Here is a 27,564-nt window from a genome sequence, read left to right as displayed (position 1 = left end):
GTGAATAAGTTAAGGTAGCTGTGGATCATCCATTTTACAAAATTTGTATATTTTATTAATTATTTATGTAATATAAGCGTAAAATTATATAATTGTAATTTTTAATAATGATTATCTTATAATGACATGTATGCAATGAAGCCCTTCCACTCCGCTCTCATATATATATATAATATATATATATATATATATATATATATATATACTAATCTCAAAGTAAGAGTTTTCTTGCACGAGTTGTCCCTAGCCTACATGCTTTACGAATCCTCTCATCCATTTCTCCTGTTTTGCGGAATCCCAAACTAATACTTTCTGGAAAAAAAATCCAAATCCACAAACAAAAGGGAAGGTTTTGAGAGGGAATTTAATACATATATTTAAAGGGTATATATTTTCTTGAAGAATGGAAGGAGCTATTTGTGTTAAATCTTCAACTTCTTCATCAAACACAGAGAGCAAGAGTAGGCAAAGGCAACAGGACAAACCCTATAAAGGCATAAGGATGAGGAAGTGGGGAAAATGGGTGGCGGAGATAAGGGAGCCCAACAAAAGGTCAAGAATCTGGCTCGGTTCTTACAGCTCCCCCGAAGCGGCGGCGCGTGCCTACGACACTGCGGTGTTCTACCTTCGTGGTCCTTCCGCGAGGCTCAACTTCCCCGATTGCATAGCCAGTGATGTCTTAGTGACGCGAGATCTGTCCGCCGCCGCCATCAGGAAAAAAGCTGCCGAAGTTGGTGCTAGGGTTGACGCGCTACAGTCAGCCGGCCATGCAAGAACTGAATCGGGCCGGGTTTCTGAGAAGCCCGATTTGAACGAGTATCCTAGTCTTGAGGATTCTTGAGGGTAGTTAAATGTGCTTTAATTATTTTATTAGAAGGTATTAAATTTTCACTATTTTTCATCCTTTTTGTAATCTGTAACGGCTGAGTTTGCTGTAAGTGCACATCTGGTGGAGGATGGAGAGCTTAAAGTTGATTAGGGCTATGGTGGGTACTTCGATAGTTAATGAATTAAATTACCTCGTAATTTCTAATAATTATGATTAATAAAAGACTGTAATTACATGGGAATTATGTATCTTTTAAGATTTTGGTTGAGGTGTACCAAGAATTTGGATGACTAGGTTTGTAAACGTAAAATATTATTATTATTTCGTGAATAGTTATAAAACTCGAGGGGTTATTTGCAAAATACTAGATTGAAACATTTGTTTGTTATTGTTATGTTTTATTTTTATCTATTTTGATGATTTTAATTGGCTTAATCTTTTTGTTGGCTTATTTTGAATGCTTACTCACTGTTACATTGAATCATTCTTCCAGAACATCTATTGGCTGTCCTTGCTTCTTTATAAAGTCAAAGCACAAGATATTAAAATTTTGAATTTTTCCCCACTAAACATAAAATATTAACACTTCAAAATAAATGTTATGTGTTGTGTTGTGTTGTTTCGAATATAACTATTGTTGTTTTAATTAAGCGTTATATACATATATTTGAAATCACTAGTCAATTAAAGTTTAAACACGCGAGATTGTGATATGGATTAATTTTGTGAAATAGGTATTCGAATCAACTTATGAAAAATATTATTTTTTACTTCTAAAACATTATTTTTGATTGTGAAAATATCATTTTTTGTTGTTATGTTATAAATAATTATTTTGTAATATATGCTGATTGGATTTGAACATAAACATATTACATTTTATGTTGAAAGTTATATTTTTCAATACTACGAATATAGATTCGTATTTTAGTAGGTTGGTGAAAACTAAAATCTTAAAAACTTAAAATACGTGCAACTTCCTAGTGGAGCTAGATTGGTGTTATTCCAACCAGAGATGGAGGACAACTTTAATAAGAAGAAGATAAGGTTAAAAGAGATCCAGATGGGTATCTAAAACCAGGCATTTTAGTGACGTGTTTGTGTGGACTCCATCATCAATAAATAATAATAAATACAAAAATCGCCATTCAAAAACAGTGAAAAAGATTGAGGTCCTCAGTCATTGTCACAAGACGGTGGAGGCTCAAGATGGATATGGGTGAAAGCTCCAAACACAACTGCAGAATTTCATGCTGTTTTCTAATGGTTTCGGTATTTAAAGCTAGCTAGCTATGTCTCATATCGAATATCGGCACTTATGGATTGCTAAGATGCTATCGGATTGGGACCATCGTACCACAGATTCATGTTTTTTAAAGTCATAATTCTTTTGTTATTTCTCTTCCTCTCCAAATTTAGTAAGTTGTCGCACTAATATCCAATCACGTTAATCACTTTGCTATTTTCTCCACGATATATTAATTAGTATTACTGTGTTCAAGTTCGGGTGTATGAATGTGTGTGTTTGATATCAAGAAATTAGTTAACTAGATTAGATCTTCTGCGTGTGAAGTTAATGGATACGAAAAAAAGAAAAAAAAAGAAAAAAAGAAAAAGAAGATCATTCATCCTCAAGATCCACTAGCTAATAAAGTTCAGATCCAATCATCCAAACCCATACTGAAAGTGCAATATACAAAATGTATTCGTCATATTGGGAGGTCACCGTGGCCCAGCTCAATTGTATTGCTCAACAAACTTGGCAGCCCTGATAATGAGAGCTCTGGCCCTTGAGAAAAAAGAGTGCATTTTGCCACATTTTACCAAAATCGAATGGCAAATTTTTATTTTTATTTTTAAAAAAAAGGTATTACTAAAACCATAGTATAAGAATATAAGCACTAAAAATTCGAAAGCAAAAATTATTCACGTTCGAAAAAAGTTGTTAATAAAATTAATTAAACTGCTCGAGTCTCCACGGTCACCTCCAGTGCAATCATTCATTTAAATGAGTTAAATTTGATGGAATAGTGGTAATTTTTCATTGCAATGTAGCTATCTCAAACCAACATTAATACAGTCTAATATGTCGCAAAATTTTCCATCCATAATGGTGTGCAAACTCAAGTACTTAATCTTGCAAGTTTTATAGCAATCGATGAACTTGAAACTTTGAAATTGAAATGCCACTAGCTTTATGCTAGTGGCAATTAAAGAAAGCCAAAAAAAAAAACAAAAATTTATTACATGATCCGAACTTTAATTTATCAAGAGAGAGTGTGTGTGTAAAAAAGCAAAGACATAATATATTAAAATTACATTTATAAAGCTTACAGAATTTTAGTTGATATTTCAGTGCAATCGATTTGGGTTTTGGACGACTGTCATCCATTTCCATTCCCTCAAAAAAAAAAAAAAAAAACCCCTTTTCACTGCAACATTTGCAACCACTTTAGTGTGCTTCATTGAAAAAATTAAAATCCATCATAATTAACAATAAACGCTATATAAACATGTAATATGTCGATTTGTAGTTTATGATCTTAATTATCTAAATAACAAAAACACATTTGAAATTCATCAATTCAAATGCAACCTTACCGTTTTTCTAATTACTTTTTTTGAATATATTACACATTATGGGATGACGGATATGTACTTTTTTTTAATATATGTTTTTAGATTAATCAGTGCATTTTTTGCTGACTTCATATATAAATTATGTAAAAAAAACACGATAGGATCCAAAATAAGACATAAATTAATATAATTTTGATAAAGAAAAAAAAAGAGAAATAAAAAAAAGGATTTCCACTGTATAGCATAAAGTGATTACCTAATTGCACGATTTTTTATTTTTATTTTTATTTTAAAAAAAGATGCTTGTCTAAATCTAACCGGGAATAAATTTTCAATCAAAGCAATGATGGCTACAATAAACTAATTCACTTTTTTTGGCATATAATTGATAATGGTCACCCACCACATTATCCTTTTACATCAACTTCCAATGTTAATTGAAGGGTTTCGTTACTAACCACGTACGTAGATGATATTGTCTTTTTTTGAAATAAATTTATCTAGTACGTATCCAAATAAATTAATACACGGACTTTAATTTTTGTGTATCGAACATCGATTTTATAACGTCGATGTTTGCTTTTGTTAATTTGTTTGTTTGTTCTAATTATACCTAGCTAAGAAAAGAAGAAAAAAAAACCATCATCATGTCAATGTTTGTTTCATGATAATTAGATGAATAGCTTTAATTATTACAAGTTAGAATTCTCCATCTCCAAATTATTATGTACACTTTATTGAAAATTCAAAGAACAAGGCATCATGTCATGTATGAGTGCACATTTGCTAGCTGCTTTTGAATGTTGCATGGTATTTTCTGCTCGCGGATAGACACACTCTAAAAATTATTGTAGACATTGATTCAAATAACATGATTGCCAACGAAAATATAACATGTTTATTTAATAGAAGTCCTTGCAACAAAAGCCCTGATCGGGTATGTAAACTACTGCATAGTTCAGAATTTACCTAGCACACAGTAGAAAGATAGCGACAACAGATTTTCACATTAATTTTTTTTAATTTAATAAAAAGCCCAAATATAGACAAATCTTGGTGTAACTTCTAAAAAATGTTTTGGAATCATCTTTTATTGTAACATTATACGTGTGTCTATTTTCGGACAAATTTAATAATAATAATAAAAATTTATTACACAATGATCAAATATTAAAATAAGGTTGGAAGTTATATGAAAAGAGAGTGGCGGGTCCAAACAGACACGTGCAAATGATGGAGTCTCCCACCGTTTGCTCCACTGTGTAGGCTCCATTTCTCTATATCATTGCATCCAACTTCCACACACCTTTTCTTTGACCGACAATTAACCCCGTCTAATCAATTTTAAAGGAAAAATAATTGTACATTAATTTTTCATTAAATTAAAATTATTGCATTATATTTGACCTTTAATGCATTTAAAATGTAAATTTCATAGCTTTGGAAAAATATGTAAATAGCAATGTTCAGGGCCGGAATATATAATATGGGAGCAAGCTAGAAAATTGCACTCCTCACTTTTAAATATATTTTTTTTACATTTTATATATAATTATTTTAAAAAATCTTGCGTGTCTATCAATTTTTACGAAAACATGCATGCCAAAAAGTGGGAGCGTAAAAGGAGAAATTAAATTTTTTATGATAATATAATCAAAGATGAGTTAATTATAAGTTGTGCATGGGAAAGTGTTTACAAACAATTTTAGGAGCCGTAGAAGTAGTGTGACATGCAAACCGGTTTGTATATTTTTGGAAAGCGTTTTGATTGATAGTTAGTCCGCAATTATGGCTTATAATTATAATTATTACTTTAATATTTCACGTGCTGAGTTTTAATCAGGCTAGAAAGATGGTATACGAGGAGATTATACCTTGTAATCCACCAAATACTTGATAATATTTTAGATGGAGTTTTTTTTATTAATTTAATAAAAAAATATTATTTTGTAATTTTGGTTCTCTATATTGTCAAATTTCAGACTTAGTACGCTATATTTTTTTGTTGTTGCTGTTTTTATCATTTTTCTGACTTGACAGCAATGTGGTGTTGATGTCATGCTAACATGACACTGACTTGTGCACTGTCACATTAACATTTTCAATCAAAAAAGATTGATACAACCATAAATGAAATGTACAATACTTAAGATTGAAATGTGATAATATAGGAGATCAAATCGCAAAGAGATAAACATATGAGATTGAAATATATATAATTTCGTATCTTATTATTTTAATGTGTTTTTTGAATATGAAAGTGTTATTTACCCTCCGTTATTTGTTAAATGCAAAGCGTTTATAATTTTGTAGTATAAATTGACAAGTGTACCACCAATGGATTGATTTTTTTTTTTTTTTTTTTTTTTTGGGGGGGGGGGGGGGGGGGGGGGGGGGGGGCGGAGTGGTGGTAAATTTATTAATAATCTTGCTTCCTAAAATAAATTATATAGGACTTCAGTTATTAAAAAAATTATTTTAGAATTTATAAATATACATAAATATGAAAAAATACATAAAATAAAAAAAATTAATACACTCATTGTTTTTCATGCCAATCACGTGAAATTTTATTTTTATGTTTTTGTATTTTATTATCCCAAATTTTAAAAAATGTGCTGATAAAAAAATTGGAAATTTTGTTCGAGGTTCAATTAAGATTTTTCAGTTAATTTAGATTATTTTAATGAAGTAATTATTTGTTCTTATATTTTTCCCCCATGTTCTTAGGTTTTGTTGTAAGTCATTAATCATCTTTAAAAGATATAGTTATTGACAAAATTATTATTTTGAAACGAAATCATATTTATAACATTTATTGTGAACATATTTTCTTAATTTTTTTCAAAATAAAAATACAAAATAGCATATAGAGTAATTTAATCTTTATTTTTGTGTGTGTGTATGTTGTGTAATGAAACATTATAAAAATTATGAAGTTAACTTATAGTTTATTAAATAAATTAGAAATAAAAAGAAGGTTAAAATAAAATAAAGTGAATAATTATTTTAATGTATAATATTTTTAATTGTTTACTTTCATATATTTATTTCCCGAATATTGACAAATTTAACAACAATATTTTAAGCAATTAAAGTTATAATTTAGTGAATAGACATTATTAATAAACTTATTATTGAAAGAACGTTCGATAAAAGGGCCTTATTATCCATTTTTATCACAAAAATCAAAACTGAAATGTATCTAATAAATTGTAGAGTGTAAATAACACTCCTTTTGAATATTAAAATAATATCGTAAAAATTTTCAACTTGGCAGAATGTTTTGTCTTGGGAAAAAAACTGCGTACAAAGAATTTGCGTCAATGTGTCAGTCAACAAAATAGGTGGAAATGACAGACCAAAGAAGCTGTGTATATTTTCAAAGTTAGATACAGATTTGTGAAGGATCGAGGAATATTTTCCCGATTGATGGGATATTTCAATCATAATAATAATAATTTTCCAACATTTCCACTATAATTTCTCTTGTCCATATTCAGCAAAATGTCTTCTCCCATGGAATTCAGGCCATTGTGTTTAGCATATAATAATTTGCTTACAAATATTGATCAATCGATAAAATAAGAATTTGTAATTTTATAATTTTAGTTTTCGTTCAATTAGTATATATGCATTTAATAAATAAAACTCATAAGTTTAATTTTTTAATCTATTAACTAAAGTACGAAATAATTCATTAATAAGGCAGAAAGAAATGAGCTGATAAATTAAAGATATATATAATTAATGGTTTACTTCTGAACCAAAATAACAAGGCTTCCGAGGTCAATTCATGGAAGAGTTAATTAGTCATATATGAAAGTAGAATGTATACATTGTTAGTTGAGTATTATTTGCATACAGATTCAAAGAATATGTATGTATATTTTCAGTCGTATCGACGTTGTCAAGGGAGATTCGATATAATATTATTGATTTTTGCAAATCAAAATTATTAAATTGTTTTTTTTAATGCTCAAAGTTGGGATCGAGAAACATAATTAATTACATGATAGAATTTATTAATTTATAAAATACAGAAAATGAAATTTCTTGTATGCATAAAAAGTATATTATGAAAATTTCTAAAATGAGCAAAAGAGTAGTTTCAACTGGATTAGAAGTCGACTAGTATATATTTTTATATTCTTTCAATTTTATTTGAGCTCAAAATATTTCACGCTTCACATTATTTTTTTTTTTTAAAAAATTGAGGTTGATGTTATTTTTGACATTATACAGTTGGAGCTAGGTTCAAAATATAGTATATGAAATGATTTTCAACACTACTTTAAATATCATTTTTTTTTTTGCCAAGTTAGAGACTGAAGTTAGTTTTGAAACTACACATTTTGAGTCCCAAACAAAGATTTATGAAGTGCCCTTTGTTAAAAGAAAAATGGAAAGGCATAAAACATAAAGTAAAACACAAGTGGCCACAAGATTTCCAGTGCTGAAAACATTTTCTAAACAATGAAAATAAGGACAAACTACCAGCTTATCAGTGCTACATTTGAAGAAAATTTGTTCAACGACAACTTGTATAGTTAAATATAATGTTGGAAATGGGAATTACGCACAATTTCACTCAACAGGACTTCCGACAGTTATACCAGCACACATACACCCTTTTGTCAAGATGTTAGAATTTTCTTAGTGTTGTATCCGCAATTGGACGCTGATTAGGCTTTCCTCTCCAGATCAAATTTTATTCGATCGAGTTAGTTCGTTAATAAAAATATAGTTAACTCAAATTGTTATAGATAGTAAATTAATAATGGTACTAATGGCGAAAGTATTAATATATATGTGTGTGCGGGTTAAAGCGGAATTATGAGGAATTTGGTAAATAAATTTTTGGTTTGGAGATTCTTGTTTGTTTCAAATCTTTGTAGGAGAGATTTGCGAGATAATTGATGCTTTACAATCACGCACTTTGGCATATAATTTGAAATAAGATATGTGCACCAAATTCAAACAAGAACGTTGATCACAGGTGTCGCAAATCATTCAAAGATTTGTTTTGTCACACAAAAACAAGAATGAAAAAAGAAAAGGTGGATTTGGTGGTTGTGTACTATTTGGGAATTTGGAGCAAACAGTTCCCAATAATAAAGGGAGACAGAAAAATATATAAACAAACAAATTTATATATTGCATATACATGACTTTAAGATATGGATTTGGTTGTTTGTGATTCTTATAATATTGTATACCTTTTGTAATTTTTCAACACTAAAAGGCGGCATTCATTTCTCTATTCTCATTCCAGACTCAAAACCCTCATCCATCCATGATATTTATGATATACCTAGGCCTACTATATATATAATACATACATAATTTTGTAAAAATATTTTCTGTATTTTACCTTTCCTAAGTTGAATCCCCATATATATTAAGTCCTGCTAGAGGACCGTATGTGTGTATATATATATATATATACACACACACAAAAGGGGGGAAAAGAGAGAGTGCATTTTGAAGTTTTGGGATTGGTGGAATTGTTTTTACATTCTCTGACACTTTAGTAGAATAAAAGAAGATGCCACGGAAAAGCAAAGACACCTTATCATGAAAGCAAGAAAATTAAAACCCCTCGATTAGACTACCCAACCACACGCATATACATGCGACCGCACGCTCATACACCACATACCACTCCAATTATAGATCTTTGAGTTAAAGGAGCTACATCCAATTACTAGTACTAGCAAGCTCCCCTCCCCTTCCCTCCCCTCCCCTTCCCTCCCCCTTTCATACGTACAATTCTTTATATATATATATGATTTTAAGGTAATTAATTGGAAGTTTTTCATGCAATATTCGTAATTTTTTTTTGTTGAGAATATGTAAAAGTGGGACTTAATCGATTGTACTTGGTTAGAACTCAATAGGTGTATACGTATCTTTTTTCCTTGTGTACTTATAATTCAATAATTTGTCTGTCATAATTTTTGTTATACATAATCAAAGATAATTTTATAAAGTTTCTTGTGATCATAAACCACTCACATTGTCAGAAATTTAAGAAGGATATATACATAATTATGAAGAAATACAATATTAAAAGCTATTATGAAAAAAGTTAGCACACTATTTATTACTTTTTTACTCTACCAATCAACTTTCCATTTCTCTTTCTTAACAATGGAAATCTCAAGTCAACCTCACCTCATCATTTGGTCTCGGCTTAATCTTGCCCTAATTTCCCCCCTTTTCCCCTATCTTTTGCCTTTTGCTTTTTCATCCCACTTCGCATCATCTTTTCTATATAAGCACCACCTGTTTTCAAGAAATATCCATTCATGGAAATTCAAGACATGAGACTTCATCAATTGGCACGTGGATTTTGGGAGCACGAACCACCATCCCTTACGCTCGGCTGCAAACTCCTGCGGCCGCTTGCCCCGAAGTTACCGTCCCCCGTGTCTGAAGCTATCTCCGCAACCGCCGCCGCGAATAGTTCATTTGATCTTAAGAGTTTCATCAGACCTGAAAGCGGTCCTAGGAAATTTGGATCCTCGGATGGTCAGAAGATAGGATCACCTCAGGTACTGATATATATAGTCTGTTCAAAGATATATCTCCTCGTCATTCTAGCTGTATATATATATTGTCACATTCTGCATGGTCCAAAGGAGTATAACCACTCCACATGCTATACCACTCATTTTCCTCATCATATGCATGTACACGATATTTCTTCATGCACAACAAGGTACAAATACGTCGGGCACACTGATTAACAGGGCGAATATGATCAGCAATAGTCATTAATCACATGTTAGCTAGTATTACTTTTAAATACCTAGTGAAACAACGCGAACACGTCAGCCTGATGATGGAGTGAAAATGTGTATCTATAGGTGAGCAATGCATGCATATATATTAAACATATATATTTACTGATAAAAAAACGGATTTAATTTCCTCCCGATAGAGCTCACGAATCAAGACAAAAAGGTTGAAAATCAATTGCCATGACTAGTAAAGCAATATGAACGATGAATTAGTCTATTTTTGACTATGGATCGAGACTTTGGTATTATTACAAAAATTGCAAGAAGTGGAGATCATCGCCGTACACCATATTTAAACACACAAAATATTATGGAATATATAATAAACGTAAATAAATGATCATAATTGTGACTACAAATTTTATTATAGGTGGAAGCCCAACCCGGGGGAACAAGGTGGAATCCAACTCAAGAACAAATAGGAATACTTGAAATGCTATACAGAGGGGGGATGCGCACACCCAATGCCCAACAGATCGAGCAAATCACCGCTCAGCTCGGGAAATACGGGAAAATCGAAGGCAAAAACGTGTTTTACTGGTTCCAGAACCACAAGGCCCGTGAGAGACAAAAGCAAAAGCGCAGTACCCTTGGACTTGCCCATGCTATCCCAAGAACACCGCCTTCCCTGTTCGGCACCACTTCTCTACTATTCTCTTCCCCGGGAAAGGTAATAGTACTTGAATCTTTTGAAATTTTTATGTAAAAACTCGACTTATTATGTATCTCTTTTGTCACCTAACAGGGAGAGGAAGAGAAAGAGGTTATGACCAACAAGAGACAATGCACGTCATGGAAATTCGATTACTCCGAAGAGAACAATAGCAGTAGTAATGATAATAATTGTATAGAGAAAGATGAAGGGAAAGATAGGACACTAAAGCTCTTTCCTTTGCATCCCGAGGGAATTAGATCTTGAAAGGACTCTTAGAAGTTTAATTAATTAATAATCTTAATGTGCCCATTTGACTTCATTAATTTGTAATCTGCTCAATTAATTTAATTTAAACTCATCCCAATTAGTAGCTTAATCATTTTCTTTTCTGTTTTCTCCTTTTTGGGCTTCAAGAAATTGAATTGTTTTAATTATTTCGTATTCGGTTTTGGTTAAATAAATTGTGTGTGTTTTAACGTGAAATGTCAGAAAATAATTAAAGTGCTTTAGTAGCATCTTTGGAAGTTCAACTTTTGACTACAAGAATGAATGGAAACATTAACTTTTTGGATTTGAAAAAAGAAAAGAAAAGAAAAGGTGTATGGATTGGAGGCAAACAAGACAACTGTATGACACTAAGGTCAAGACCCTCCAACTAAGAGTTTGCATTATATTGGTTGAATCGAATTAATTCGAAAATTTGGTTTGGTTTCTAGAAAATATCGATTAAATTTGTAAAAATTATAATGTTTCGTTTTTTGTACGAAAATGCTGTTAATCGAATTAACCGAAGTATTAATAATTAAATTTTGAATTTTTTTAATTAAGCTTTACATATAATTTACAGTATTTGTTTTATTTTTTTTATATTTAAATTTGTACATAATATTTGTTATTTTTAAATTATTTAAGGTAAAATGTGTTATATTGTGATAAATATCTAATATCAATTGTTAATTTTGTGTATATATATATATATATTTTAAGGCAGTTGATTCGATTACCACCGAAATAACCTATTTTAATTTGTTTCGGTTAATTCAATTTTAACTATAAATTCGGTTCGGTTGGCCTAAAAAAATTCGTTAAAAAGGTTTTGGTTACAAGCTTAATAATAATAATAATTATTATTATAACATCAACAATGATCAAATATCACAACCAATGAATTATTTTCCCCCAAATTTGCAACAATAGATTTTTATGCTAAAGATTAAATATGAAAATCCCATAGAATGCAACACTTCCAAGTTAATGTAGACAATATTTCCTTCATCACATAGTTCCTCCATCACACATATTATGAACTTTATTGGAAAAAGAATTTTTTTTATCATTTTTAAAATTATTTTGTCATAATTTAATTCATTTTGACAAAATAATTTAAAAAATGATTGCACATTTTTCAAATCTACTTAAAATGGATATATTAGTGAGATGCAATAAAAATGCTACTAAATATATAAACTAAACTATATATTTAAGACAATAAAAAAAAACGAAGTCTACATTGGGACAAATGACTTAGGCAAAGCTTTATATATTATTATACAAAATATTGCAAGAAATTTAAAAGAAGTCACGTTTTACTGTTCATAAAAAACTCTTACGAGATTATCACATATTAATTTAATGAGATCCATCTCTTACTCGAGATACGATTCATAAAAAAATATTATACTTATATTAAGATCATTACTTTTCACTTTAAGTTTGAATCACATTGACCCATATCATGGAGTCGTAATGTAAATAAAATACATTTAATGATTTTTTTTAAAAAAATAAATCCTAAGGTTTTTCTAAGGAAAAATGAACTCAAACTCTTGAAAAAAAAAAAAATTTAATGTACCGAGAATCAAATATAGTTTTCTGGCTCAACATTAATTTGATCTTGGGAAAAAAAATTAATAATGTAAGTGAGTTTTTTTCAGTTAAAATGCTGTAATGTTCTGAAAACTTTAGAATTTGAAAATCACAAAATATAAATCAATTAAGTATTCATTACCATAAATTGGAATCCAAATTTAACAATTTTTTCCTAAACATGAAAGTTAACTTGTTTCTGATCAAAAAATATTCCAAATGAAGGGTAAAAATTGACGAGTTCTCACGTCATTAAAAAAAAAAATTGAAACTCTACTATAGACCAACCCTACCCGACCTGACCTGATTTATTTAATACTTGATTATTTGAGGAGTTATTGGCATCGTGGTCCCTGATCTTTAAGTCCACTACTGAAAATCCAGACGCTGTTTTTTACCATACATCGAAGGAATGCTCAATATTGTTACTCTTCTTTTTTAAAAATTAAAATTATTTTCTGTTGTTTAGTTGCATGAATTTGATCAAATTGAATTCGTCAATTCAGTAAGTATGAAACTGGAATTAGTATACCCAAGTTTTCTATGCCCATCAGTTAAAGAAATTACAGCTGTGGCATGTGAATTTAATCAAAAGTTTCGCGTTTCTTTGGTTCCCAATGATTTTATTATTTGGATCAATTTCTATTCCCAACAGTAGTCTAATTTCGTTGTTTCCATTACTTCAAAATGAGCCTGAGAGCAATTCATGTTTGATTTAATATTTTAGCTAGCTTTATGCTCCATTCAGGTTTGTTCCTCTTTATCAAGACCAAGTTTTTGTTATTGAGATTTATTTTTTCCTTTTTTTTTTGGCTGAAAATGCGAATAGCATTTAAAGGGCATGGTTATGGGGATAGCTCCTCTTCATTGCAATTTTTCTGTACTTGGAAGTTGGAAACATACATCTTCACTGTGCAGACTTGAGTTGTGATTGCTTATCGATATTACACGAACTCTTACCATACAGACATTAAGTTTCACATTGTGTTTTTTCCTAGTTAACCACCAATTTATCTATATGCATCACATGCCTTGTACGTGCACCATTGAAGTTCGACTACTAGAATATTGATTGACATTTCGGTTAGATTTTATCAACCGATGGAGTCGAGAATCATGATCATAATGTACGTATGATGGCTTAATATTTGACTTCTTCCATACATCTTCTGAGCAATTTTTGTTGTTCAATTGCTGTATTGAGCCATGATGTAGATTTTAATTTTTCCGTTCGTGTACCTACTTTGTTTATGGTATTGTTTAGAGAATTTTTTCCTCAAATTTTCGTCATGACCTATAACCTGTAACCAATTGAAGCTAGAAGATGCCACATTGCCACTGGATAGTTTTTGTTGTCACATCTATTCGTTGCATTGGTACTTCATATCTCTAGTTTTAGGCTATATATCTAAGTGACGCGACTCTTTTAATTCTGTTCTCTTTTCTATCCTTGTTATATACTTCTTTCCGGTATTGACTCGTCGCTTTTTGCGCTCATTTGTCTTGTGGATCTCATTTTGACATGTGACCCCCTTGTACATCCAGCATAAGTTTATCACCGCTTTCACAGATGATATTGAGCAAGACACCAACAGATTTTTAACCAGAAGCTCGTCCACTTAATTCCGTCTTTTACTCATAGTTGATGTTTCTAATTTCAAATTTAAATAAAAGATTCAGTTTTTTTTTTCCATCTAGTGAAGCAGTGTGTATGGTGTAAAAACTTCATGATTATCCAATTACAGTCTGGTATATGATTTTCCATCAATGGTCATTCATCTTAATATAAGGACGCGGTGCAAAATTTTTAGATTTCTAATGTCATAGAAGCGCTATAAACTTACCTGCACCAAAATTTTATTAAGCTCTGTGGAAGTTTCAAATTTTTACTTTTTATTCTTTATTCTGCTATATCAAGTGATCTTGAAGGGTCAATTAAGAAAGTCTTGCGTCATAATGTATGGAGTTAGGAAACAGGGAATCAGTTGTAAACAATTTTAATATCTGAAATAGCTATGGTGTAATGAAGTACCACATCTTGGCGCGTGCTATCCTTTTCGTTCTAGACAATACTTCCGTATTTTATTCTTCTCCTTGCTAGTTCTGGAGGGAAAACTGCTATGATGAATGTGAAAGTTCAACTTCTTAAATAATTTTGTATAAAAATCGTGAATTTCCTTGTTTTAGTAGATGGCTAGATGCTATCATAGATGTTAATGATGGAGGTTCATTTCCTTGCGACTAGTTTATTGTTTTTCAAGGGTCTTATCTCTTTTATAAAAGAGGTGAAAAGCGAACTCGTTTATTCGTAATTGTGTTGTTACATTATGTCTATATCAAGACCTGGAGATTCCTGTTATGGATTGTCGTCAAGAATCTTAAGGATTGATGGTGTTGGCTGGTGATGTTTTTGTGCAATTACAGAGGATACTGTTTTCCATCATGTTGTAAGATCATGGCAGCTTATGAAAGAGTAGCAGGTACCCCATTCTCTACCTTGTGACTAATTTGGAGCGATACTCTTTTCATTGGATGGGCTTCAAATAAGCTTTGATATAATATATTGGGGTGTCAACAGTTTAGAGATGGTGCTACCATGCATGGTCCAAAATCACAAAGTCATGCTCTCAAGTTACAAGAAGGTTACACCTGCTAGGCCTGTAGATTGCAATTTCAGCTCATGCAGCAGAAGGGAAGGCAAGTATAGTCGACCTGTTTAGTGGTTATAGTTAAAATTGCAGTTAATCAATCCATCAGTTAAACATCGGGGTTTCTCAGGAAAAGACTGCCGTGAGTTTGGAATGATGGGGCAAAGATTGTTGAAACAAATGTAAAGGTGATTATGATTGTTGAAACAAGTGTAAAGGCGAGTATTTCTCTTTTATATGAAGGTGGTGAGAAACATAATTTCTAAAAAACGAAAAGGAAAAATTGAGACTCCCCACGGCAATAAATTTTGCTTCTGTGCTTCTAACCAAGGCGTTCTTTTTCTCTGGGACTAGGTTAAAAGCTGCCTCGCTTTATCCCATGATTGTTTGCTTGATGCTCTCAGTTTTAGTCATAATGACCTCTTCTTAATTAGATCATGCATATGATTGTGTAACAATCTCTCACATATTTCTTCTGTTTTCGCGGTTTGCAGGGCAATATCATGTGACGCTGGTGCATATAACGGTTGGAAGAATGCATACTCAAATCAATCGCTGATGGAGTTTCTACTCTCTGAAACCAGAATTGAGTTTTTTGCTGTTTATCTTGATGAATAAGATCAAAGGTGCACAATACAGTTCAATGCATTTGGAGTCCCAAAATAACGTGCGGACAAACTAGTTATACTGACCTCGAAATACAGTCTTTGAAGAATGAGGGTATTATGATTTATATCGCGATTCTTAAGAATTATATATTACCATGGTGGGTACGACTAAGTTAATCATTTTGTTGATGGTAATTTGCATTATGATTTTTTTTTCACCGTTTTTTCATGTCATGAAAGTTGAGTCGGAAAGAATTAAAATCATTTCGTCCCACTGTTTTTCATGCAAATGGTGTTGATTTCTGTTTCTGGTGCCGCATTCTTGATTTCGAGGGCCTTATGCCACAGAATGTAAATCTTCTTTTTGTCATATATACAAGTTGAACTTTAAAGTGAAGATACATGAATATTACATACTTGCTAAATTGGTTACCCTGCTTTCAAGCGGCATACTTGTAGTTGCAGCAATAGATAGTCGAGGGTTTGGTGAATGCTTCAAGCTATTGATTTGGTCTATGACTTTGAATCCTGAAGAGGAAAATGTTTTCCTAACACTCGTGAGAAATTAAAGCTGTGGATGCTGTAAAGTCGCTCTCTCTTTTGGAAATTGCATCTTATTTTTCATTTATTTGTATACAAGTACAACCTTGTATTTAAATAATTTATAAATTTAATATACGTGTCTCATTTAGCTGTGCCTGAGTGTATTTAAGACAATGTGGTTTTTCTCAAGCTTCCCATTTTAAATTTTGGGAAGTCTACTTTCTCAAATCGGTTGGTAAAGATAGCCCCCCCCAAGTTGCCAATCTACCTAGCTTGCATTTTCACACTTGCTGTATTTTATGTGTGAGCTTTTGAATTTCTGGTTGGGTTCGATTCTATACTAATTGCTTATCTATAATACTATATATTAAAAAGACAGAGGATTTACTTTGATTAGAGCTTATTGTGATTAGGTTCGGTTGGCCGGCCATGTGGCTCGACACAAAAGTAAATGCAGAGAGACGTGAACGAAGAGGGTAGGAAAAAGGCTGGTAGTTAACAAGCGACGATGGCAGATACCTCATAGTCTATCTAGTATCTACTATATCCATGTTTGGGAAAAAAATCTCGGGTTCGAGAGTCGGTTGTAACGAAAACATCATCTCAACCCAAGAAAATAAAATCAATTTTTTTTTTTTTTTTTTTTTGGTAATTTAAGTTGCTTTCGGATCGAGAGTCGTCTTTTCTGTGTGGGTGTGCGCCAAATTGCCATAGATGGTTTCCTATAAATCAATGGTCAAAATTGTACAAATCGGTCAATATTTTTGAAAATAAATATAAACGAGCATTATTCATGAATTGGTTGATTTGCTAGTGATATTATTTGTTTTTAATAACCGAGAGAGATTACTAATTCAACTTATTTGCAAAACCAAGGACGTTTACTTATTCATTGCTTTTTGACTGATTCCCTCAATTATTTCTACTCATAAAATAGATTTATAATTCACAATATAATCCAAGTTTGTCAGAAGAAAAAAACAAGAAAGAAAAATCTCATCCATATGTCACCAGAAGAAAACAAACTCCACATGAAAGCGTAAAATCACCCAAATCAAGCAAAGAAAATCTCATAGTTTAATTGAAAACATGCATGTGATGCATAAGCAAGGGACAGGTGCCAAGCGTGAAGATATCGAAAATCACAGAGAAAAATATATGTTTTAAATTTAAAAAATTAAAAAGCAAAGCAAAAAAGAAAAAGGGTTTTGGATTTCATTTCCCTTTCCTCCAATTTTCCTCCGAATTGGCACAATCCGACGGGAAACGGTATATTTGGTAAGCCACCTTAACTGTAACCAATGACCCATCATTAACAAACCCATTTTTTTAAAATATATTTTCCTGTTTAAATTTATTTTCGAAATTATTAGATTTTTTCCCATTTACAACCCAATCTTTTTTCTTATCATTTGACAGTTGATTATGGCCATTGACAGAGATGTAATCGAGTCGAGCCGAGCCGAACTCTTTAATGTTTGAGCTTGGTTCGTTTATAATCGAGTCGAGCTCGAGCTTTATTTAACGAATATATGCATGGCTCACGAGCTTATTCAAGCCTTTATCGAGCCTAAACAAGCTTAATAAATATGAATTATACATTTAAATTTTCATTAAATTAATTAAAAAGTAAATTATATATTTAAAGAAAAATATATTATTCTTATTAAAATTTCTAAATTTGTTATAATAAATAAATTTAATAGATTTTTCTATATATTTCATAAATAATATGCAAAATCAATAAATCAAATATTAAAACTATTATTTTTTCATCTAAAAGATTACTCATGAACTTACCAACGAACATGTTCACGAGCTAACGAGCCGAATACTGTAAAGCTTGAGTTTGGTTTGTTTATCTTAACGAGCTTCATTAAACGAGCTCAAACGAGCTTTTATCGAATCGAGTTTCGAATAGCTCACAAACGGTTTGGTTTGTTTATATCCCTAGTCATTAATGAGAATTTTTAAAAGTTTTTTTTCTTATATATTAATTTTCTTTTGTGTGCGTTGTGCAAATAGCTGTGCATTAAGGTGTGAATGTGACCTTGTTGGCTACTGGCTGAGGGGTTGTTTTTTGAGTAAATTAAAGATTACTGTCCGCATTAATCCTTCCACCCTCTCACAATTTTTGTTCTCTTACACACCATACATTAAAACCACCCCCCCAATTTCATTTCAATCTCATCTGTTCTCATTTTATTTCAAGAACGCTCTTTTATTGTTTTTCTCTCTCCGGAGGCTGAATTTCTCTGTGCAAGGTTTGGTTTTTTTCGTTTAGCTTGTGTGAATGAGAAATGAGATATGTGGCGGCGGCTTTTTTTAGTGGTTTTCTTTTTTTTTCTTCAGGTCTTCTCCAAGATCTATTGCTCTTTCATCTGCTGTTCTCTGACTGGTAAAATTTCAGATTCTCTTATCGATCTTGGATGTTACCATTCTGTTAGCTCGTTTTCTTTTTCTTGTTCAAGATTTATCTTTTTTGGTTGTCTGGTCTTCTGTGTTTCATCTGTTACCTTGCCTCTCAGCCTTTTGTTTTGGTTTTTCCACTTTTTTGGATGGGTAAGTATTATTTGGCGAATTAAGTATTAGCTGGCTCGTGAAGTTAAAAATCTCATTTTTTCGTGTAAATATCTGTAAATTTGTCTTGTAAATATTAAGTTATTGATGGATTAATGACATGTTTCTTTTCTTGTTCCTTCTCTCATAAATTTTATCCTCCCTTCACTGCAATGTTGTTGTTTGGTTAGCGATTGTGTTTGCTTACTTTAATTAAATGTAGAGTTTCAAATGGAAAATATAAAGCTGTTACGGTTTTATACCTACATATTTGTTTTTTTGTGCTCTAAGCTGTGGAAAAACTGGACTAATATATGTTTAGTGCTTGTTTGTGCTTAAAGCATCTGGCATTCTTTTATTTTTTTAGACGAAATTTCCGACTTGAGCATCAAATTTAGATGTGACTAATGCTCTTTGATATTTACACCTACAGTGGTTAACAGAGTTGTTTAGAAAGATTTAATATTCTGGGGATGTTTTGTTTGAAGTACATATTTTGAGGCTTTATTGGCTTTTGAATCTCAGTGTTTAGTTGTGAACAATTTTCTTCTTTGATCTGCAAATTTTGTGTCTACAGATAAATAACATTTGCTGACAAGGGTTGGTCCTTGCAGGTTTGCTGAAGACCAAAGTAGTGGATATTGTCACACCAAGATATCCAAATATATAGTTTTTTGGGGAAGAAAATTATTACCCCTAATGCAAGGGCAAAGGAGTTCTATCAGTACCTTGCCTGAAAATATAAGCTTTGATCGTGGCTCTACAGCTACTGACACCGGCATAGATCCTCAAATGTCATGGAATAGTATTCATACTTCTGCACAAAATCTATTACAGGAGTATAGGATACCATTATGTGACCCCAACATTTCGTATCTCTGTGATGGAAGGCATGAGGGGCAGAGTGGTGGGTGGAGTGTGGGCCAAACTAGTGCAAGTGCTGCTCAAAATCAAGGGGAGCAAAACCAGAGAAAAACAGACCATGCATGGAGTGTTATCTCTCGAGCGGCTCATACATTGGAAGAACCTCAACACCGGCCATCCATTGATTTTTCAACTGATGTTATTATGATGGATCCGAATGGAAATCATGCACCAGATGGGTTTATTCTTTTGAACAATTTGAGTTCCGGTACGCTTACTCAGGATCTTAACATGAGTTCGGAGTATGGAGACCATGAGGATGATGACTGTCAGATAGTTGAGCATCCCAACACCCATGTATCTATTGGATCATCAAGTGAGCGGAGAGTATCTGCTGGTGGTTCTTTTGGTGTTCCTTCTGGACGTGGTGGATATGCTGCGAGGGACACTGAAACCAGGACAGTCTCTTTGGATGGTCGGCGTATATCAGGCAAGAGAAAAGCATTTGAAGTAGCGGGACAATCTTCTGGAGCTGGAAGTTTGAGTTTTAATCCTCATACTGAAAGAAGTCATTGGCATTGTATGTCGGCCAATCAAATTTCTGCAAGCAACACTAGTATCTCAGCACAATCTGAGAACGAGTTTGTAAACAACGATGGATCACAACCCTCCAATCCTACTTTTAGGATCGGTGGATCACAGCCCTCAAATCCTACTTTTAGGATTGGTGTTGGAGAAACTGTTTCTGCCAGTCCTTTTTCTTTGACTGCCTCTGGAACTTCTGCAAGTTCCCACAGACATTTCCGTTTGCGTGTTAATGGTTCGCACCAGCAAGATCCTATGCCCGGTGATCCATATCCAACAGAAGCTAATGTTGGAAATTTAGATGCTCCATCTCCTCGGCGATCATCAAGATTAGTTCTTCATAACCGATTTCTGGACTTGAATCCAGCTCCTGAAGCAGAAATTGGAAATGCTCGTGGACAGTCAGATCTTTTGCATGTTCCTTCTGTGCGTCTAAACCCTCAGCCTTTGTTGAACGGAGCATCCAGCTCAAGAACCAGCAGATCACATGCTTCTGCTCTTACCGGACAGAGGGATGTTGTGCCTTATGAAGAAGCCATTCGAAGACATGTTCCCAGAAACATATCGGAACATCCTATATTTGTTCCCACTAGCGAGAGGAGAAGTTCTTCTCAGCATCCTACAAATTGGAACTTCGCGAGTGGGAATAACAGTACTGCTGGAAATGTATCATCTATTTCTCCAATGGGCTCTTCTTCACGGGTCAATTCAGCTGCACCTTCATGGGCACAGCGGCGTTATCCTCAATATTCGTGGAGACTGTCGGAACTTGTTCGAAGATCTCTGATATCCTCATCAGGTACTGATTCTGGAGGACCAACCAGTAACCTTGCTGCCCAACCTGGTTCTCCTGCTATGTCAGGGGAAAATGCATTTACTGAAAATCATATGTCTAACTCAAGGTCTTCATTTGTTGAGAGGCATGTGGATGGTGCATTTGGATTACCCCATCCACTGCGAAGTTTGACTTCTGCTAGTGAAGGAAGAGGCGCCATGATTTCCGAGGTATTTCAAGTTCCATCTGGTAGTACTTCCAAGTTTTTTAAAGAATTCACTTTTTTGTTTTATATGTGTTGCATGAGGTTGTGGTTTATACTCGTTCATAGTGACTTGGAATGAAGAATCTCATGATCACTTTGCATCGTAAAAAAATAAATAAGATTATGAATTTTATCCTTGAAACACAAACCATTGATCTGTGGTTTGTACTATTAATTTTTATTGCCATTTTAGCTTCCATTATATAGTAGGATCTTCATTTGTCAACAAAAAGATTGTAATTTGGATGCTAACTTTGTTCAATTTTAAGCAATGTCTGGTTCGAACTGAAGTATAATTTTATCTTTCTTGATCACGGGTCCCCAATTTTAAACCTATATTTGGGTGTGTGTTTCTAAGCTTTTATTCATTGAAAGCCTGTCACTGTAGCTTTGTTTGAATCGAAGCATTTATTAAAAACCCTGAAAGGGGTCTTGGTCATCACCTGATTTTTCTCTCTTGTTAAAACTTTCAATATAGTTCTGTAATTGACTTTTTAGTTCTGTTCTTATGCATTTGGATGTGGTATGAGACTGATGATATGCACGTGTCTGACATTGAACCTTATCTGAGAAGCTATATGAAAATGCAGCTAATTTTATTTTGATTTCAGCAGATTCGTCGTGTGTTGGATCTTATGAGAAGGGGAGAAGGATTGAGACTTGAGGTTAGTTCTTCTTTCTACATTTTCTCGTATTGCTACTGCTACCTTTGGGCTCGATTGAAGACAACTCTAAGCAGCTCCTGACCGGCAAAAATGGATTTATTCTGATTTTTTTTTTTCATTTCCAACTCTTCTGAAACTACGTTTCCAATTTTAACGAGCTCTTGTTGTATGATAGGACGTAATGCTCCTTGATCGTTCTGTTTTCTTTGGCATGGCTGGTATTCATGATCGTCACAGGGACATGCGGTTGGATGTAGATAATATGTCATACGAGGTAAAAAAAAAAAAAAAGAAAAATATCATACCTTGACAATTTGTATGCTGTCTTTTTAGTTCCACTAGTTTTGAACATATATGTTGTACCAGGAGTTGTTGGCCCTCGAGGAACGAATTGGTAATGTGTGCACTGGATTAACTGAAGAAAACATAAGCTCCCTTTTGAAAACTCGTAAACATGTCAACATCAGAACGGAAAATTCAGTCGACACTGATCCTTGCAGTATATGTCGAGTTAGAATCTTCTCTTTTACACTTGAGCCTCTGTCGCTCTCAGTTTAAAAATTCCTCATGCTATGTTACTCATGTTCTTGCAATGATCGCAGGAAGAATATGATGAAGGAGAAGATATCGGAACGCTGGATTGTGGCCATGATTTTCACCAAGAATGCATCAAACAGTGGCTGATGCATAAGAATTTATGCCCCATTTGCAAAACCACAGGACTTACGACGAAGTGAGACGACCAGGCCTGGTTCTCGGGTTCTTGAATCCTGAATCCGTAGCCGCTCTTAAATCAAACAAAGCTTTGTGGTTCTTGCACTCGTCTTTTTTCCTCATTGTTATTGTTTATTTCCTCTCCTGTGGATGAAAAATTCATCCTTTAAATTAAAAGGAGAACATTGTTGAAGCCTCATACTTGGTTAAGATTTGCATTAGATTTATGGAAATTTAATTTTTTTTTATTTAATCATTATTATTGCCCAACATTTAACAATTATTTTATATGGAGTATTTATTTTATTTTATTTTAATATTATCGTGCATTGCATGTGTCCCTGGTTTTATTCTCATTTCTTCTAAACGCGTGTGACATCGTGACGCGAATCAAATACTTGTGTTATTTTAAATATTATTATCGAGTATGGTGGACTATTTTATTTATTATTTATATTTATATATTGAATAATAAATATAATATATTTTTCGGTCGACATAGGGAATTGTGCCTTTGAAATTATGTAATCTGTTATAGGGTAAGGTGGAATACCAGTTGGATGAGGCATCCAATCACACAAAGATTCATAAATTACTAAATTCGTTTTTTTTTCCCCTTCCGAATATAAAATAAAATCTTTACCAGTGTAGTTAGATTTTTATTGCTTCCAGTTCTGTGTCAATAAATATCATCTTTTGAAATTTGATTTACATTTCATAAAACTATATCTTTCATCACATTTAAATATAAGATTCGGTACAAAAAGTCATATGACACGTTCAATTTTGTGAGACGGATTTTTTGACTTATAAATTTAAATCAAGTTTTCACCTGTATCATTAGATATTTAGTCAAAATTTGAAAACTTTATTATATAATAATTGTAAGTGGAATTGAGTTTGTTGGGTACGCTGGTCAATGGAAATTAGTTACAAAATTTTTAATTTTTTGTCCAATTTTCTAGTTTTTTTCCAAATAAATCTATAAAGAACAAGGATCAATTGGAGATTTTTAAAAAGTTTGGGTACTGAATTATAAAAATCGAAAGATTAGCACAATTAAGGCGGGATGATCAAAGATTATAACATCTTAAAATCCAACTCTGTTCTCGGTCAGTACTTTCCAAAAGCGGAAAGAATTGGACAGCTTCTCTTTCTCTCCGGTCCCTACATTGAAACTTCAGCCGATTTTTGCTCCAATCTCACAATCGGGAGACGAACAGACATGGATCTTGAGATGGGTTCTTAGATTTTAGCGGAAACGAACAAATTTGAGCGAATGCTCATCTTTTTCTTGGCATTTTCGTTTTGATGTTATCCATTTTAAGCGGAAACAGGATTACCCAACTTGAGTTGGAAACTTATTTTCCGTCGTTGGGAGAATTGAAATCTTTACATGCATTAAAGTTTCATTTTTGCATCGGGAAAGATGAAAGATTTCGTTGTTGATTCGGAAAGATAAATACGCCGTAAAGTTTGCATCTTGTACGGGCTTTTTTTGGCTGTAATTTCGAGAGATTTTTTTTTATTATTCCGCTGGAGTGTTCTTTGATCTTAGCGTTATTGTTATGGCGGATCTTTATGGAAGTAATGAATCTGAAGATATGTCTTCTTTTCTTCAAATTCTTCTCAATAATTCATCAGCAGCAGCGGCCACTACTGATAGGACTGCGTCTGCTCCTGCCGGTGGCTTGTTCAGCTCCGGAGGGGCACCGACTGCGGTGGCGGAGTCCTCCTCTAGGATCAGTGTTTCTGACTACAGCAGTTTTTTCCCCAAAGAATCTGATGAAATTAACCCTTCTAATATAGTGAAAAAAGTGGTTTCCAGCTTTGAGGTAACTTGAATTTAGATTTGTCAAAATATTTCGAACCTCTTGTCGACTGTCGCTCTCTGTAGATTCTTGCTTTTTATTTATCAAGTAGCTTTCTTATTCATTATCACATGAGTCCATTTTCAAAGCATATATCTTCTTGCTTTCCAATTTCGTGGAACTGGTTTTGGTGATTGGAGGATTGGATTTGGGTTAAGAAGCAAGGATTTCAATCCGGTCTTCTTTTGTTCAGACATTTATATCATCAATTGGCAGCTAATACCATTTTATCATTCTAGGATCTAATGAATCTTGTCGGTAATTATCTCACTTTATGTTTCGAATTTTGGTTGTTTTGTGGGAAAACAATATGCTATTAAGGGATCTGAAGCTACTGAAGGTCAATTCAATTCGGTTATACCTCGTTCTTCTTCTTCTTCTTCTTCGAAGAGAAGTAGAGCAGCAGAAGTACATAATTTGTCAGAAAAGGTTCGTTTTCCTTAATATTAGTTTGGATTTTATGATGAAGATTTTGGCTTCATGGTTATCTGATTAATGACTATAATGGACAGAGGAGGAGAAGTCGAATCAACGAGAAATTGAAAGCACTTCAAAATTTAATTCCAAATTCTAACAAAGTAATTGATTCCTGTCGCTTTCCTTGAAGCATTATCTTCATTTTCATGTGGCTATTCTGCATCTGAGTTGATAAATTTTAAAATTAACTTGAATGATTTGTGTGGTAGACTGACAAGGCATCAATGTTGGATGAAGCCATCGAATATCTAAAGCAGCTTCAACTACAAGTTCAGGTTCTTGTATCTATCCTGTCTGAGTTTGGTCGTCATTGCTGCCGATTTCCTCTTTTGTTTAGCTAATGAGCAAGAACCTAATTATCTTCAAAAATTATAATTCAATTGACTAATCAAATTATCTTCGATTTGTGACCATGAAACTGGACCGAACATGGATTAGATGAAGCATGGATTAGTTGAAGCATAATCAAATAGAGTATATGTTTGTGCCTTAGAAAATGGTTCCTTAATACACCTGCTTTATTTGAATATCCATAATCTAGCCTGGCGTAGAGATGGAATTCAAACTCTTGTAGTGTACTTATTCCCCATCATATGCTGTAGAGTGTGTAGGTATTTGTGTAGCAGAATACATAGACCATTACCTCCTTGTAGAAACCTGTTCACAAAATTTTTTCCCTGAGAACTTGTGCTGAAGGGACTCTTACATCTCCAATTTTATGTATGAATATACTTATCATTACAAAACTTCAGTAAATGCTCGTAAATATTTTGGCCATTTTTTTAATGAGCTGAGTAACTGGGTTCTTTTGATACCTTTAAAGTTCATCTGAGATGCTCCAGCACGCAGCATCTCACCTATCCCGTTGCACATGCACTTCAGAAACTTAATCTCCATTTCTCGTAGATTGGGACTCTCATTCGCCTATGAAGTTTGTTACGAGCTCTGGTGGCTCAGAAGTCAATTTGTTTGTTTCAAACTTATAGATTTTTCTGTTTTTTTTTTTGTGAAGAATTTCATGTGTATGAATTTGGTCACATAGCTTTATGCAGATGCTGACAATGAGAAACGGGTTAAGTTTACATCCAGGCTACTCTCTTGGATCTCTTCAGTCGATGCTAATTTCCCCACCCGGAGTTGAAATTCATGAGGGAAATGTCTTGCTGAATCCAAATAGACCCGAGAATACTCTCTCCACGAGCCAGGATGTACTTATGCCTCTGGAAGCAACCGATCCCACTTCCTCGACTCAACCAATGCTCCTACAGTCTGTGGGAAACATTAATAATTCAGGAACTTTACCTACTTTTTCACCATCAGTTGAAAATCACTATGGCTTGCTCAATCATTTGGCCTCCACAAAGGTAATAATTTTCCGAACTGGAGGCATTTATACCATCAAATTCCAAAACTGATGTTCTTTTTCTTTTTTATTTCAAAAATATTTCATGCAGGATATTTGCCGGGAGGATACACTATCGCGGTTGCAGTTGGATATAGGCTGCTCAGGGAACAGTTCATCACCGGGCATGTCTTCTTAGGACAACAATACCTTATGGAATTTGGAAGATGGGGATTTTAATTACCGAACTGGTGGTGACTGACTATATAAAAGACAATGGTTTAGAAGTTTAAGAAATTGGAAATTAGCCGGGAACTAAAAATGTGGAGGCATATTGACCTTATAATAATGATCAGAGTTCTTTATTGTAACTATTGCACTTTATTCAGCATTTTTAGGAGAAAATGCACACTATACTGTTTTGCTTGGAAGATTTGTAAGCTTAGTTCAAACACCTGCACGTAAACTCCATATGGCTTTATAAACAACCACCAAGAGCAAATCAGTCATGTCATTTGCATAAGATGAAGAATTAAACCAAAACATGAAACATCAGGTTTCTCTGGTTCTTCATGCCACCCATAGGTAGTAGTACCCTTAATCCAAGAGTTATAAGAGGGGCACGTGTTTTTCCATATGGCCCATACATTGCATTAACATGGGAAAAAAATTGTGATCCTTTGTAGCTGCTCGATAAAAAATTATCCCAGTATTATCCGCATGAACATCACAATCATTAAAAGGCACAAAAAGCTATAAATTCTGTCCCCAACCAACTATAAAAGAAACTTTATTTTCATAGTATATAAGTTTATTTTCTATATATCTAACATTTAATTTTTTGATTTTATAAATAATTGTTTTAAGACATAAATTGTTCCATCCGTCGTAGTGATATAATCCACTTGTTTT

General features: G+C 33.1%; 4 protein-coding genes and 1 long non-coding RNA gene across 13 annotated transcripts; all 5 read left to right on the top strand.

Annotated features, from left to right (window-relative positions):
* The first annotated feature begins 206 nt into the window (after positions 1-206).
* LOC142524494 (ethylene-responsive transcription factor RAP2-10-like) lies at positions 207-1,159 on the top strand. The gene has a single exon (XM_075628511.1). The coding sequence runs from the start codon at positions 404-406 to the stop codon at positions 839-841; it is 438 nt and encodes a 145-aa protein (XP_075484626.1). The 5' UTR covers positions 207-403; the 3' UTR covers positions 842-1,159.
* Positions 1,160-9,522: 8,363 nt separating this feature from the next.
* On the top strand, positions 9,523-11,246 carry LOC142524690 (WUSCHEL-related homeobox 4-like). The gene is made up of 3 exons (XM_075628745.1): positions 9,523-9,966; positions 10,586-10,885; positions 10,961-11,246. Exons 1-3 carry the CDS (start codon positions 9,721-9,723, stop codon positions 11,132-11,134), a joined length of 720 nt encoding a protein of 239 aa, XP_075484860.1. The 5' UTR covers positions 9,523-9,720; the 3' UTR covers positions 11,135-11,246.
* Positions 11,247-13,078: 1,832 nt separating this feature from the next.
* On the top strand, positions 13,079-16,965 carry LOC142524873 (uncharacterized). 7 transcript variants are annotated; one of them, XR_012814978.1, is made up of 4 exons: positions 13,079-15,216; positions 15,315-15,433; positions 15,879-16,104; positions 16,949-16,965. It is a non-coding gene; the product is annotated as an uncharacterized LOC142524873 (long non-coding RNA). The 7 variants fall into 7 exon arrangements; XR_012814981.1 differs by lacking the exon at positions 16,949-16,965 and adding an exon at positions 15,628-15,738 and having other exon boundaries at positions 15,879-16,389; XR_012814979.1 differs by lacking the exon at positions 16,949-16,965 and adding an exon at positions 15,515-15,572 and having other exon boundaries at positions 15,879-16,389.
* A 1,596-nt stretch (positions 16,966-18,561) lies between these two features.
* Positions 18,562-23,210, top strand: LOC142524265 (putative E3 ubiquitin-protein ligase RHG1A). 3 transcript variants are annotated; one of them, XM_075628162.1, is made up of 7 exons: positions 18,562-18,799; positions 18,888-18,933; positions 19,709-21,548; positions 22,198-22,248; positions 22,424-22,522; positions 22,615-22,758; positions 22,851-23,210. In XM_075628162.1, the coding sequence occupies exons 3-7, from the start codon at positions 19,794-19,796 to the stop codon at positions 22,983-22,985; spliced, it is 2,184 nt and encodes a 727-aa protein (XP_075484277.1). In that variant the 5' UTR covers positions 18,562-18,799; positions 18,888-18,933; positions 19,709-19,793; the 3' UTR covers positions 22,986-23,210. The 3 variants fall into 3 exon arrangements, with proteins under 3 accessions (XP_075484277.1, XP_075484275.1, XP_075484276.1); XM_075628160.1 differs by having other exon boundaries at positions 22,195-22,248; XM_075628161.1 differs by lacking the exon at positions 18,888-18,933 and having other exon boundaries at positions 18,597-18,799; positions 22,195-22,248.
* An 835-nt stretch (positions 23,211-24,045) lies between these two features.
* Positions 24,046-27,109, top strand: LOC142524267 (transcription factor SPATULA-like). Its single transcript, XM_075628163.1, has 6 exons — positions 24,046-24,797; positions 25,155-25,262; positions 25,346-25,411; positions 25,520-25,585; positions 26,363-26,674; positions 26,765-27,109. Exons 1-6 carry the CDS (start codon positions 24,531-24,533, stop codon positions 26,849-26,851), a joined length of 906 nt encoding a protein of 301 aa, XP_075484278.1. The 5' UTR covers positions 24,046-24,530; the 3' UTR covers positions 26,852-27,109.
* Positions 27,110-27,564: the final 455 nt, after the last annotated feature.

The sequence above is a fragment of the Primulina tabacum genome, chromosome 14 (genome assembly GCF_025594145.1).
Source record: "Primulina tabacum isolate GXHZ01 chromosome 14, ASM2559414v2, whole genome shotgun sequence".
In the NCBI taxonomy this organism is placed as follows: Eukaryota; Viridiplantae; Streptophyta; class Magnoliopsida; order Lamiales; family Gesneriaceae; genus Primulina; species Primulina tabacum.
The sequence above is the reverse complement of the archived record's forward strand: the minus strand, read 5'-3'. Positions and strand labels throughout refer to the sequence as shown.

Excerpts from the sequence above, each read along its gene's own strand:
- LOC142524494 (XM_075628511.1), top strand. The coding sequence starts at position 404 with ATGGAAGGAGCTATTTGTGTTAAATCTTCAACTTCTTCATCAAACACA.
- LOC142524690 (XM_075628745.1), top strand. The coding sequence starts at position 9,721 with ATGGAAATTCAAGACATGAGACTTCATCAATTGGCACGTGGATTTTGG. Across the intron at positions 9,967-10,585 it reads AGAAGATAGGATCACCTCAG|GTGGAAGCCCAACCCGGGGG; the intron begins GTACTGATATAT and ends ATTTTATTATAG. Across the intron at positions 10,886-10,960 it reads TATTCTCTTCCCCGGGAAAG|GGAGAGGAAGAGAAAGAGGT; the intron begins GTAATAGTACTT and ends GTCACCTAACAG.
- LOC142524265 (XM_075628160.1), top strand. The coding sequence starts at position 19,794 with ATGCAAGGGCAAAGGAGTTCTATCAGTACCTTGCCTGAAAATATAAGC. Across the intron at positions 21,549-22,194 it reads GAGGCGCCATGATTTCCGAG|CAGATTCGTCGTGTGTTGGA; the intron begins GTATTTCAAGTT and ends TTTTGATTTCAG. Across the intron at positions 22,523-22,614 it reads TAGATAATATGTCATACGAG|GAGTTGTTGGCCCTCGAGGA; the intron begins GTAAAAAAAAAA and ends ATGTTGTACCAG.
- LOC142524267 (XM_075628163.1), top strand. The coding sequence starts at position 24,531 with ATGGCGGATCTTTATGGAAGTAATGAATCTGAAGATATGTCTTCTTTT. Across the intron at positions 25,586-26,362 it reads AGCTTCAACTACAAGTTCAG|ATGCTGACAATGAGAAACGG; the intron begins GTTCTTGTATCT and ends AGCTTTATGCAG. Across the intron at positions 26,675-26,764 it reads ATCATTTGGCCTCCACAAAG|GATATTTGCCGGGAGGATAC; the intron begins GTAATAATTTTC and ends TATTTCATGCAG.